Here is a 14,763-nt window from a genome sequence, read left to right as displayed (position 1 = left end):
ACGTACCACATTCAACAGAAGTCTTAGTATTGAACTGTGTATCACGTCAGATACCTCACTCAGCAGTATTGTGTCAGAGACTATATCTACTTTTTAAAGTTGTCTTTTACAGTGACATTACTATTTGGTCAGTAATAGTGTGTTACTGAGCTTACCTTGTTGGATGTCAAAGGACTTACTTTGGTGAATTGTCATTGAACTTAACGCAGTGAGATGTCTGTGAACGAACTTTGTGAGATACCAGTGAACCTACCTGAGATGTCAAGAGAATCTATTTGTTGTGTTGTCCATCCCCATATTTACTGTATTTGTTTTTTCAAACAAAATTCTCCTTGCTATTGTAAAGACATTTTACTGTACTTTTTGTAAAAAATTGTTAAACAATTTTTTTTTAGAAAGGGGGAAGGAAATGTAATGTACTAGTTTAGAGAGTAGGTTAGTTTTGTTAGATAAATATATTGTGTATAGTTTTAGCGATGGTAAAAGTAATGACGTAGTAAGACAGACTAATGACGTAGTAGACTTAGGCGAACAAGAGACCAACATGGCGTTATGTTAGAAGTAGGCTGTTTTGAATAGTAGTTAGTTATAATGACGTTTTAGAAAGACTGGACGGATTTCCCAGTGGTTAATAAAGTCTCATTTTATAGAACTGAATGTTGTTATCAAGTATATCTATTTTGTAATGTTCTGTGGCTAATGTTAAAGTAATAATTGCACAACATGAAGTCAGATTAGATTAGCCCACAACAAAGTACAGTGGTTTATTGGTACAGTTGAGGGTCAATGCATGGTGGCCACTGTTAGCTTGGATTGTAAGCTGGATGGAGCCATCCATGTTACACTATGCAGGTGTCACTTTCTTCATCTCATCCTATTGATCTTTCTCAATTTGAGATGACCCATCTGTTCTTGCATGGCATTCAAGAGCTTCCCTATGTCCAGTTCTACTTCAAAAAGGCAGTTATGCCAATCCTCTTGGTGGTCTTTGTGCTTTTAGATTAGTAATATTGATAAAACAACGAAAAAAAACTGTCACGGGATAGCCATTTTGTATTAAAAATTAGATCGTAATTTGTATAGAAGAGATAGAGAATCACGTGGCTAAATGTTGTTTGTTTACGATTGGTGAATGAGGTCCATTGAAGAGTTGGTCAAACAATTTCATGGAAGCCATCAGAGATCCTGCTTCCGACACCATTTGCTACAACCATATCTGTCTCTCTTCTTACTCTGGTCAAAATGACATGACTATTGAATCAAATAAAACAGCTAAATACTGTCTCCAGTTCATTTAATAACATAAAATCTAGATTCTAAGTATTAAATTACATAGATTATTTTATGATCTGTCATTAATTTACAGTATAGTAATTAACTCACCATTACCAAACATATATTTTGTATTATTTATCAAACATTTCACTTTATTCTATCTGAAAGTCATTATACTATTTCCTTGCTCTTGCTGTCTTTATTTTTTACAACACTTCTGATACTTCTAAAACAATCAAATAGTTGTAGTGCTGTTTATTTAATGACAGAACATATACTTATTAATCAGCCATATTTGTAGTACTATAATTTACAGACAATCCTTAAAGAAAAGAAGAATATTATATGCTTTCATGTTTTATTTTTGACATTCAGTGCCTTTTTTTCCCCCCAGATCAGAGAAATGAGCTTATTAATCCTTCGAATGAAAATGACCTTTTGACAGAAAAAGTGATCAAAGTAGACCAGATGTTTAAAGATGGTTGGTTGGATTTTTTTTTAAAGCATAAAGCTTTCTTACAATGATTCTTGTAAGTAGGTAGAGGAATCAATAGTAACACTAAAAATAATACTATAAAGTGTTTCTATCTTTCAGTTCAGATGACTAGAGAAGGTGCTCTTGATTCTGCAAGCCTGGTCAATTTATCAAACTTAGGAAAAACTAAAGCTCAAGCCTTAAAAACAAACTTCTTAACATTCAATCCAGCAGACTTTTGTGAAAAAGTGGTAAGGAGAACTAAAACTTGTGTTCATTGAGTATAGTCAATGCTGTAATAGGCATTACATTCACAATAAAAATGTACTATTAATGATCTCAATCAGAGACCTTTTAGACCAATGACCATTTTGAAGATCAATCTCTTGAATCACGGTGCATCTTTAAAAGTGGTCACTTGCTGTCATTATATATAAGTAATGCAGTGTTATGTACTTTTTTTTTTTAAAGTTGATTATGTTCTGACTTTAAAAAAATTAAATTTTCACTAAAATTGTAATAACTAGATATTAAAACACATGTTCAGCAGCAGATTGAAATTTCTTCCAACTACTGACTTTTCTGATTAAAGAGTGAGATATGCTGTCTTCATTATAACTGGTTTATTAAATTTATGATTGATTTTTTTTTTTATGCAGAAAACGTTAATTGCTGGATCAGTTTCTACTGGATTTTCAAATGTAAATTGGATAACTCTAGGGAAAGCAGTGATGCCTTTCTTTAGAAAAACACCTGTCCTTAGATATATGTAAGACATCTCTATGCTATATTATTTTATACATATTTTTTTCATACATTGCCAAAAACACACATATATATTGTAATCTTCAGGGAAGGCAACTTAACGAGGCAAGGATGCTTTTTTACAGGGACATCACAAGTACACAAAACAACATCTGCCTTTAGCACAGTCTCTTCATATCACCTCTGGACTTGGGCAGAACTTGTAATCTTCTTTCTAATGTCAACATCCTTCCTAGTCTAGTCTCTAACAGTGCGCACCTTGTGCACTAGCTTGGATGTTGGTGCGCATGGCGGGGTTATAACAATATATATATATGTGTGTGTGTGAACAACATGCAAATCTATATAATTATCAATGAAGCTGACTGATAAAAAAGATCATTGTTTTGGGAATGGGAATACAATGAATGAGAAGTGGGAGAAATACATTTTGACCCTGACAGACAGACAGACAGAGTGGATAAAAGAGATGTAAAAAAAATGCTTTTTTAAAAAATACAAACTACTAGTTTGGGTCACTTGTGGTGTCAAACTGGTGGTTATTCACTTAGTTCTATCATCTGTCATTTAGTAGATAGACTAGTCTTCTCAGGATATTTATTTTTGCTAAAAAAAAAAGTACTAAAGAAAAGAAAGTACTACAGAAAGATAGAAAGTAGTTTACTTAATAATATAATCTACTGATTCTACCTCATTGCTCATGGTGTATACTGTTAAATGTAGTTTTGATATTATTTGCCAGGTGTGGTACTTTTGACAAAGGTGAAGTGACATTAAAACAGTCTCGTAGAGCAGCTAGAGAAAAAGAGAAGGAGACAGACAATGCTGAGAAAGCCTCCAGACCCACTCAAGTAATTCACTTTTCAGGCCAATGTCTTTGACCTTTTTGATAATTTTAAAATGAAGCTTGGTACTTTAAAATGTGTAAAAATGTGGAAAATAAGATTTTGTCATTTTCTGTTGTAAAAATTTGTTTTTCATTTAAAATCTCTGAATGCATCAATATATTTAGCAGAAATGATTTGATCCTTTAACTAGTAACATAATAATTTTTTTTTAAAGACCATTCCTCCTTTAAAAATCTGACCACTCCTCATAACAGTAATTATTTTACTCTTAATAACTAAATGATTTGTAAAAAAAATAAATGGAACTTTTTTACCCTGCCCCAATCCCCCCTCCCCACAAAAAAATTTATGGTTAAGAGAATTCAAATATCCACTCACAGCATATAAAATTCTAATGATAGGCCTATAGATTAAGACTTAAAAATGGTGCACAAAATTTTCTTGAATGTCTGTTTATTTAATTAATTCTTTAATGAATAGGACCTATATGCAGAAATAAGTGCTGATTTGTCAGTTCAAGATAAATATTGTCAAGGCCAAATTTAATTTTAGAAGATAATATTTTAAAAAATTATAATGGTTTTCGCACTTTGTAAAATCAGCTAGTAATTCTTTCCCCAAAGATATAGACTGTTAGATTTCTAGGAAAATTGTTAGAGCTATTTTTGAGAACCCTATCCTCCATGTTTTTGCCTGTTACCATGAATTTTACATTTAGAGAATGTTCTCGGTAATATTTGGTTTTCTTTTTTCCAAGGATATTGGTTCATTTAGCATAAAAAAAATTTAATTGCTTAAAAAATTACATTTTTTTAAAATTATTATTATTATTATATATAATTATTATTATAATTATTATTATTATACCACAAATGATAGATACAGGATCATCTTTTCAGAAGTTGACAGCGGAGCAGGGGGCTTTTAGCTCTAAGATCAGAGTGAATGAGTTGTTTGTAGATGAAGGCATTTAGGCTATTACCTGTAGAAACAGTTGTTAAGAGTAACAAAAAAACTAAAACAAATTAATTCCTCTTATCTTATTCATGGCAAACCAGTAACACAGACTAAAAACACAAAATACCTAGGTGTTATAATAAATGAAAAACTGTCTTGGAATCCACATATTGATGAAACTATAAAAAAATCAAACAAAGCATTAGGATTTATTAAAACAAAATTTCTATAAATCAAATAAGAACATAAAACTAAAATGTTATTTAACCTTGGTAAGGCCAATAATAGAATATGCATCCTCCGTTTGGGACCCCTCAACTCAAGAAAACATTAAGAAACTGGAACATACACAAAATAGAGCAGTGAGATTCATAACAAATGAATATTCACATTTGACTAGAGTAACACCCTTTGTAAAATCACTAAATTTAGAAAGCCTTCAGGACAGAAGACTCAAAAGTAAAGTAGCAATTATACATAAAACACTGAACCATAATCTTCAAATACAAAAACAAAATTTAATAAAATACTCTGCAAGACACAAAGATAAAGGCACATTCCTCGTCCCATATGCTAGGACAAATTTGTACAAATACTCCTTCTTCCCTAGTGCTATTAGAGCATGGAATGGGTTGCCTGAGCTAGCCAGGAAAACCAGTGACTTGGCAGAATTTAAGTCATTTGTTAATTTGCATGACTAAATGCATGACGCGTAGGACATAATCTTCTTTTTTGAAGTAACGTCTGTATTATATAAGATAAGATAAGATAAACAAGCATAGTAAATTTGTCAGCTTTTTTTTTTCTTAATAACTAATGTATTTTGTTACCTCAATGGGCTAGCTATTAATACATTTTATATGTATTTACCTAGTACATAGATATTTACAGACCTGCCTACCGTTACGCAAAATGCGTATTCGTTACGCAAAATCTCCCAGTATGCAAATATGCATTTAACCCGTCGCGTTACGCATTTCGTATCCTATCCCCCCTCTCTTGACTAGCTTACGAGCGGTCACGGAGGTCACGCTAAGCCGTCCTTTTGGGGGGGATAAACAGAAAAGGTGAAGGAACACATTGTGTCCAGATCTATATGTTGATTGGTTCTTAAAAGCAATTAGATTTAGTCAAGAAATGAAGAACGCGAGAGTGAGGGAGTGGCGGGTGGGTACCAGGTTGGGACCGTCAGTTAGCTGATACACCAACATGACTTTTTTTTTGTAAGTTCATTGTAAGTAGAAATTAATTATGTTGAATTCCTGATTCCCGTATTCATTTGTATAGAAAAAAATATTGAAGTGCTATCGATTCAAAACACATTGAGTGACATTGTAGATATCTAGTCTAGATCTAGATCTGGATTCTAGATCTAGAATCTAGATAACTTGTTATACAGAAATAGATCTAGCTAGAGTCTAGCTAGTCATTACGTTATGTCATGATTCTCTACATTAGTAATTACTCTACAATCTAGATCCAATTTAGTTGTAGATCTAGTATGATTTAGATCATTTTAGATTGACTAGATTCTAGATCTAGATCGATAACATCTACTACCATCTAGTCTAGATCTAGACTAGATTCTTAGTATAGAATAGATCAAGGATGAAGGTAGGCCTACGAAAGTTTGGAGAGTAGACCTACGTTTCTAGCGGATCCACGGCATCGGTAACACTCTTGAGCCCAGATTTAGAGTAGATTATATTCATTATATAGACATAGATCCAGATCTAGTCTAGATATTATCTCTATTGTCGTATTGATCTAGATTTAGATTGTAGTCTCTAATCATGACATCTAGATCTAATATTATATATATATATATATATATATATATATATATATATATATATATATATATATATATGACAAAATAGTGGATCGTGTAAGTGTTACGCATTCTGGTGCCAAAATACGCATTTTGACCATCAGTGTTACGCATTTGGACTTTTTTTGGTAGGCAGGTCTGATATTTATCATTAGATCAGGTTTGAATCTTTGTAAGGCTGGGATTTTGGATTTCGGGTATTTTATGACCCCACTGAGTCCACCCAACTCTAATGGATACTTGACTATTGTTAGGGAAAGCTGTTGGTTGTAGTGCTGACCTCATGACACACCCTTTAACCGTCAGTCATAGAAACAGTTGACTTTTACCTCATCACTATGTCTGAAAGGGGTGCTATACTTTTTTCTTATCTCAATGGGTCCTGCAATAGTTATTGAACGTATTCCATTGAGATCAGTTCATTTTTCCTCATACTTTATTTGCCAGTTGTCTTCGTTTGCTGAGACAGATAGAGGGGAGCTAACTACTGTTCAGGTTGAACACCTCTTAAATACATTGTGGAAGGTGTATGAACAAAATGATAGTAAGTAAAAAATTATTTTTCACCAGTTTAGTAGTAAGAGATTTTGAAATACTATTCTTGAATTAAACAGTCTTAATTTTTTTTTTCAAAGACTATCAACAGAAAATGATAAAAAAAAGATGTATAGTTTGTGAAAAGATTATAGGTGTGACATTATATACTGCTAATTCAGTAACACCGGCGAAAGGCCGAAACAATCAAATATGTAGTCGACGCTGATGTTGTTCTATAACGATATTTAATAATCAAGAAGGGAATCGTCCGATGTCAGCTATGTCCGTAAATCTGTATATCTATTGTACTCAAGTCTACTACTCTACAAGAAGCGTCTTCTTTTAGCGTCACTTAGAGCGTTCTTATTTTTTAAAGATCTGTCACGTCACTTGTCGCTAATTAAAACTTTCCCCTTATTCCCGAAACAAATAACTAATTCCTAATCATGTCATAACAATGCATCTGTTTATGTGGCTGTGTGTTATGTTCTTAGCCAGAACTCACTGTCTTGCAGGAAGTTTGGACCAGTCTTATAGTTTTATTTGTGAATGAAAGAACATCTAAAACTTATAAAGCAATGCTATTTCTGCAATTTATTATATCTATTAATACTATTTCAAAATGTGGGAAAGTAATAACTGGGAAATGCAATTTTAAATATGTGACAAATTCCTTGCATAGACCTAGTTGTTATGAAATCAACTCAGTAGGACCTAACAAGTTTCAATGAAAGGAATGATGTGTGTGAGGTGAAGGAAGTGTATGTTAACTTAGTATTAGTGCCTAGTTAGTTAGCTATTAGCATACTCCAGACAAAATCACAGTGTTGATGCTTGCCATTGAAAGGAGTAGGATAGGCCAGATAAATTCAGATCCATTTTGATATTTATGCAATCTTCCCATATTCAAAAGTGACTAATATGTTGAAATCTTAGTCTTGGCTAATTAGCCTCTAGGGATGTCCTTCTTTTTAACAATGGCCATTATAGTTATATTATATGTAATATTAATTTATGTACTTTAGAACATTAATTTAGACTCAATTATGATTAAATAGAAATCTTTATTTTAAAAATTTCAATCCAACAAATCTAAACTAGTATAGGAACTTCAGGAATTGGGACATGGTGGCTGATTGGTAAAGCGCTTGGCTTCTGAACCTACTGAAGTCTGGGATTTTGAATTTTTTAATTTTTAGCACACCCCTGAGTCGGTCCAACTTCAATAGGTACTTGACTTTAGATGTTATGTTGTCAAATGACACCCTCGTTATCTGTTGGTGATTGAAATAGATGACCTTTACATTATCTGCCCTAAAGATCTCAAGGTCTGAAAGGGGAAGTTATTTCAGGAATTGTAAAAAGTATATTTTTTTTGTTAGTATGTTAAACAGTGAAGATTTTTCCCTTTTTTACAATTGAACAGAGAGTCCTGTGTGCTATTTTGAATTCATCACCAATCCATTTTCATTTGGTCTGACAGTTGAAAATATGTTCTATGTCTCATTTCTTGTAAGGGTAAGTGAACTCTTTGTTTTCCTGTGGCTATAGTTAGCTATTAATGTATTTCAGTGATATATATTATATATAATATATACTACTTTAAATTTTTCCAATGGCAGGTAAACTGAAAGTAAGGCAGTGTAAAAGATTATTTAAAATTTCCAGTGTTTTGATTTTTTGTTCTTGCCTCAGCAGTTTGTAAACTTTTACTGCAGATAACTGCACACACAAGAACTCATTTAAAAACCTAATTTTTGTTAGTGTATTTGATTTAAATTTATTTTTATATTGAATGCATTTTATTTCTGTATATTGCAGGATGGTCATGCTAGAATATTTCTAGATGGAGAAGATTTACCTGTGATAGGTGAGCAAGTTTGGTAATGTTAAATGAATTTTGTAGTAGAACTGGGAAATTGACTCGCTAAATTGTTCATTGAATTAAGGAGTGTAGAATGAAGTGTTCAGAGGAGAGAGGCTGAGAGGTCATCTAATGTGAAATTTTAAAAATAAAGCACATTACAGCATTTTACTTAAAAAAATATGTTGATGTACAAGGCTAGAACTAAAATTTAAAATATCTTCTCTTTATAAATTTAAAACCTTTTTTCATAATCCCTTTTCCATGCTGTCTTAATAAATTGTACTATATAAAAAAATATTTTAGTTTTAATGGGAAATGTATTTGATTTTACTTTGTCCTTTAAGAAAGCCTATTATTTTGATATTTTAAAATTAGTATACCCCTATTACTATTACTGCATATTTTTTTTTTATAATCAAACTATTTAATTTATATACTTCAGAGCCCATTCAGAGGGACAAACAGGCTGCAAATAAACCTTCTAATCACAAGTCTCAGCTGATTGTCTCCATTACACCCTTGGAATGGGAGGTCAGTTTAATTTCATATTTTTTTCTTTTTAACTATTTGAGATATGGAACCCTTTTATAAGTCCAGATATTATATGTCAGTGCTGAATACGATCTCTGAATATCTAGAGTTCAACTGATTTATAATTAAGAAATATATTGAAGAGGTAATAATAATTATTATTCATACATTAGGATACTTTTTTTCCAAGAAAATGGGAGCCCTAAGCTATAGCTTATGTAGCCCATTTTACAATTGGATTATCTTCCTATGTACTATTTGGTGTTGGCTGCCATTGATTTTTTTCTCTATTAATCTGTATGTCTCATAATAAAATGTGACATGCAATTATACAATCTCATCAAAAGGTTTGTGTTTTAAGTGTATTTATATGTGTAGCAATGGAATCGGGTGGTTAATATTTTAAAAAAAAAGCTCCCCTTTCAGACCTTACAATCCGTAGGGCAGATGATGTAAAGGTAATCTGTTTCTGTGACCCATAGTTAACAAGTGTGCCATGTGGCCAGCACAACGACCAACCGCCTTTATTTTTACTTTTCCCCATTTAATATCAGGTACCCATTAGAACTGGGTGGGGTCAGAGGCGCCCCAAAGATCCTGAACTAAAAAAATCCCATTCTTCACCAGGATATCAACCCGGGACCCCTCAGTTCAGAAGCCAAGTGCTTTACCATAGATTATTGCTGATTTCCTTTTTGGTAAATACATATCAATATTTCAGAAGTTATTACTGATGACTAAAGTAAGTCAGAGATATTTGTTTATGTGACGAAAAAATAAAATTCTTCTTTATGAAATAAAACGCTTTTAATCTACATGTAGAAATCATGACAGTATTGAACACCTACCAATAACACACGTATAACTTAATTTCAATAATAGATTCACAAAAGTATTGAACACGAAACTTGAAACTTATTAATTGATGGACCTCATTATAGGCTTATCTCCCCTTTTATTGTTTATTTTTATATCAAAACAGGAAATAAAGTAAAAACTTTTCATTTCTTAACTCCCTTTCATTTTCCAATCTTCTGTATAACCCTCAAAATGCGTGGGGCCACGATCGTGGCTTCGTTTATATACGGTCGTTTCTTTCGCATTTTCTCGGTAATTAGTTGCAAAACCGTACATATCCGTTTACTTCCTTCACTTCCGACTTTGAATTTGTAAAGGACGCCAAGTTAATTTCTTTCTATACGTTTTTAATCAATCAAAAATGAGTAGTGACAGTGAAGTTGATTTTCCAAATCTGAATAAAGACAACCTAACTGATGAGGAATTTATGGATTCTGATTTAGATGAAGATTTATCTGGTAAGTACAAATTATACGGTTAATTAGATCTAGGTCTAAATATAGGCAATATCCTTCACGTGTATCGATCTTTTTTTTTTTTTAAACAAATGTTTTTATCCATAGATTATTTTAATTTGGGGTGACCAAAAGTAACTAAAAAGGGCGTGGCACCTCAAATTGTTTGTTTACATTATTAGATTAGATCAATATTTGAAAAATAGTAAGCTTTAATTTAAAATATGATATTACTAATACTAATATTAGATCTAATAGATCTATCTAGGACAATCTAGGTCCTAAGTCAATCTGTAATATAATAATTTCAGTATAATTAGTCTAGATCTATATCTTATGATAATTTTTTTTCTTTATTTTCAGAATCAGATGAGGCAGAATCTTTTACACCCTCTGCTGAAGAATGGAGACCTGTTGATGATCATGATTGTGGTCCCAGGCCAGTTTTATTTACAGCCCACCCAGGCCCAAAACATGCACCAGCTCCAGATGCAAAGCCTGTGGACTATGTCAACCTTTTTTTGACAGATGACATTGTCAGTTTGGTTGTCAACGAAACCAATAAATACGCCAGGCAGTTCATCGAAGATAACCACGAAAACCTGGAAACCACGCCAAGATCTTGTGTCCACAAGTGGACACCTATCTCAAATGAAGAGTTTAGGGCATTTTTAGGTGTGACAATGAACATGGGATTAAATAAAAAAGCCCAACTACAACGCATATTGGGACTCATGCAATCTGAGCCAAGAAACACCTTGGTTCCCTGTTCACATGAACCGAGATCGCTATCAGATTATTATAAAATTTCTTCACTTTGCTGACAACATGCTGTTACCAGATAGAAATGATATTGGTTTCAAGCTTTTCAAGGTCCAAGAACTTATAAATGCTAAATTTAAATACTTTTACCACCCCACTCAAAATGTCAGCATTGACGAAAGTATGATTGGGTTCAAAGGAAAAACCCCTCATATCCGCCAGTTTATGCCTAACAAGAGGCATGCCAGATTCGGCATTAAGATGTGGTGTTTGTCAGACAATGCTAATGGCTATCTTTGCCAGTTTGAAATATATGAGGGCAGTCAAGGAAGAAGAATCGGCAATGGCAGGTAATATACGCATGAGCTTATAATTAGGCTTATGACTGCAGCCGGTCTGTTAAACAGAGGACACCATTTGGGGATAGACAATTTTTTTACCTCCATAGAATTATTGGAAGAACTTTTCACTGAAAACACTACAGCTACAGGAACTGTTAGATCTAACAGAAAAGGGCTACCAGATGTTTGTGTCAAAACAAAATTGAAAAACAAGGAGCTCATCGCAGCCAGAAAAGGTAATCTGCTTTGCTTGGCTTACCAGGATAATAGCAGAAAGCCAATCTTGCTGTCTTCTGCTAGTAAAGCTGGTCTCATTGATACAGTAAACAGCAGGAAACAACCTGTAACAAGACCTGCTGTGATTCATGCCTATAACCAGGCCATGGGTGGTGTTGACTTGGGCGACGAAAAACTTTACATGTATATGGCTGAGCGCCGAAGCTTGAAATGGACAAATAAAGTTTTTTTTTCCCTATTTGGAAGAGCTATTCTAAATAGCTATATAATCTACCATAGCAACACATCAGACAGACCAAAGCTCTCAAGGTACAATTTCATCGTGTCTGCACTAGAGAGCATGACATCAAACTTTGTACCACAAAAAGTGATACGTAGAAAACACACTAGAACAGAGATGGAGGCTGCACGAATGGGTCCAACACCACTAACCCAGACTGTAGCAGGTCATCCACTTGATGGACATGATCTTAGCAAACTGCCAGTGGGGAAAAAACGACAGTGTGTTGCTGGTCATCCAAGTCGTGTCAGAACTGGGTGGGAGTGCACAGGATGCAAAGTTGGACTGTGTCCGGAGTGTTTTGCTAAATATCACAGACAGTTGTAAATAATCATTCTTTCTACTTTTACAACTCTTATATATATGTGTGTATATATTTTTTTCTTAAAATTTTCTAAATGTGGTGTTTTTTTCAAGCTTTATTAGTTGTGATTCTCATGGATTAAATTTTTGTTGTGCTTTTTTAAAAAATGGTTTGTATTATTTTTTAAATAATTTTTTTATTTTTTATTAATATATGTTAATTGTCTGGACTTAATTAAATTCTTTATTCAATTAGCTTTTCAAAAATGTATAGGTTTATTAGGCTACAATGCATAGTTGAGCTTCTAAAAGAAAAATAAGCAAGTGGGCCTCCAATGTTTGTAAACACAAGAATTTTAATCCCACTTTTCAATGCACTCTCTGTAAAATAACTGAGCACTTGAAGGGTTAAAAACTTGAATGTAAGTTTCCTGTTTACACATCTCCTGAGACCTTCACATGCAATATGTAACTATCTAGTCCTGTACTTTATGACACATAAATCTGTCTTTCAAATAGAGCATTCTTTCCTAAGTTGTGGTAGATGGGTAATGAAAGTGTAGTGAATGTAGGAATGACAGAAGAAATGGAAGAATGAATAGCAGACCCCATGAATAGAGGAGGCCTTTGTTGTTGATGACATTTTGTCTTATGAAGCACTATAATCTTCTGTATAATCTAACTAATGGTTGTATACTTTCAGCAAATTGTGAAAACCTTTAATATTGAAGAACCAGTCATAAAGAATATAAGAGAGGATCAAATCAAAGAACAATACAATGCAGAAGCATCTATTCAGGCTGACAGACCAAGTTATATAGGCAAGGGCAAAGGGAAAGCTACAAAGACATGAAACAGTTGCTTTCAGACTTTAACTCAACTCCAGTTGATGAGGAAAACTTACAGATATTGAAATGTACTGTTTGAAAAAAAGTAAATCCCAAAGAATGGCTGAAATATCAATTGAAGTAATCATTCATATTATAGGTAGGGAGGTGGAGTAGCAGAACAAAATGTCTACTATTTCAAATACACAGCTCAATGATCATTGTTATAATGGGTTATAACATTCCCCACATTTCATTTTTATGTATCTAATGCATTTAAAGAGGATTTAAAAAATTTCTTGCATTTGTAAAGGTAAACTAGTTATGAATTTATAGATAAAATATGAAAGACTGTATTTCATAATTTTTATATAAAATGTTTTAAACATTGAAAAGATTGATTTATGGAATAACAATATAAACTATTATTCGTTTGAAACATCTAATACATTTTGGATGACTTCCCTTGCTGTAGTGCTTAAACTCTACTGCTGTTGTTGGTGGTATGAAAGTTGATGATTTGTTTAGACCATTTTCTGTTCATACATTTCTCTGTAAATATTGTTACATTATAATACATAGTACATGCTGTTTAATTTATTTTCTTATGTTAAATATTGAAAATACAATTTTTAAACATAATGCATTTTTTTAATCCTAGTTTGTTTGTTTTTGTGTTTTTTTTTTAAATACCCATAAAGAGTTCAACTTTTAAAATTATTTTCACTATTTGATATTTGAGCTTTTCTTTTGGCTACCACTAAAGGTAGGGGGAGGGAGCCTATGACAACCAATAATATCCACACTCCCTGGTCATAAGCCAGTCACATTAGTGCTTTGCCAGTCTATGTTGAAAAGATGTTTACTGGTCGCTACAATTTGTTAAAACTCCAAATTCTTTCTTGCTGTAATGTGTACAACCAATCTTCTTTTGGTCTCAGTCACTTGCTGCTGCTGAAGCTCAAGTGTCATAGCCTTTTTAATGATCGATTCCTATACTTGATCTACAGAGTATTCCTTACTATGAAGTCTATCAGAAAAAGTTGTACTTCATATGATATATATATTTATTTATTCAAAATGAACTATTATCAGAATTTTCTTTTTAATTAAATAAGACAAAACTTGCTAGAAGTCACAAATAGAAGTTTTTTTTATAGTATGGAAAACTAGCTTGTCTGCTTATAATAGCATTACAGCTTTACTTTGGTTTCACACATTTGAAACATAAATATGTAGATATCAGAATTTTAAATAGCACATCCAAGTTGTAGACCAACATTGGACTGCTCAAAGGAAAGTGATTTGAAGAAATCTCCATACCTTAGAGCTTTTGTGGCTATACATCTCAAGTAAGGTCTTGAAAATGAACAATAACCTGAAAACCTCATTGGCGTGTTTCATGAATAGTAGTGCTGTACCATAGGAAGGGAAACACAACGAGGAATCAACTATTAGTGTGTTACTGTAAGTAGACCTTGATCCAGTGAGCACTGAACACTTTCACCTCTTCATACTTGTAAGAGTGAATCATATTCTGAATTGTATAGATCTCATGTTGCAATGATGCTGTGTAAAGAAAACATTACGGTCCGAGTGCTTGTGTGTAGAAAA

General features: G+C 32.8%; 2 protein-coding genes across 5 annotated transcripts in view; both read left to right on the top strand.

Annotated features, from left to right (window-relative positions):
- Nucleotides 1-13,791, top strand: part of LOC106051048 (non-structural maintenance of chromosomes element 4 homolog A-like) — a 32,276-nt gene extending 18,485 nt beyond the window's left edge. For 3 of the 4 annotated variants that reach the window (XM_056043911.1, XM_056043920.1, XM_056043899.1), the window contains 9 exons: nucleotides 1,670-1,756; nucleotides 1,871-2,001; nucleotides 2,410-2,519; nucleotides 3,258-3,366; nucleotides 6,599-6,695; nucleotides 8,115-8,206; nucleotides 8,510-8,558; nucleotides 8,998-9,086; nucleotides 13,026-13,791. In XM_056043911.1, the coding sequence (XP_055899886.1) occupies nucleotides 1,670-1,756; nucleotides 1,871-2,001; nucleotides 2,410-2,519; nucleotides 3,258-3,366; nucleotides 6,599-6,695; nucleotides 8,115-8,206; nucleotides 8,510-8,558; nucleotides 8,998-9,086; nucleotides 13,026-13,175 (914 nt within the window). In that variant the 3' untranslated portion in view covers nucleotides 13,176-13,791. Of the gene's footprint in view, nucleotides 1-1,669; nucleotides 1,757-1,870; nucleotides 2,002-2,409; nucleotides 2,520-3,257; nucleotides 3,367-6,598; nucleotides 6,696-8,114; nucleotides 8,207-8,509; nucleotides 8,559-8,997; nucleotides 9,087-9,713; nucleotides 9,829-13,025 lie in introns of all 4 variants that reach the window. The other variant, XR_008780127.1, reaches the window with a different exon arrangement.
- On the top strand, nucleotides 9,841-13,013 carry LOC129928668 (piggyBac transposable element-derived protein 3-like). Its single transcript, XM_056043933.1, has one exon. It carries the CDS (start codon nucleotides 11,543-11,545, stop codon nucleotides 12,344-12,346), a length of 804 nt encoding a protein of 267 aa, XP_055899908.1. The 5' UTR covers nucleotides 9,841-11,542; the 3' UTR covers nucleotides 12,347-13,013.
- Nucleotides 13,792-14,763: the final 972 nt, after the last annotated feature.

The sequence above is a fragment of the Biomphalaria glabrata genome, chromosome 1, assembly GCF_947242115.1.
Source record: "Biomphalaria glabrata chromosome 1, xgBioGlab47.1, whole genome shotgun sequence".
NCBI classification, from domain to species: domain Eukaryota; kingdom Metazoa; phylum Mollusca; class Gastropoda; family Planorbidae; genus Biomphalaria; species Biomphalaria glabrata.
The sequence above is the reverse complement of the archived record's forward strand: the minus strand, read 5'-3'. Positions and strand labels throughout refer to the sequence as shown.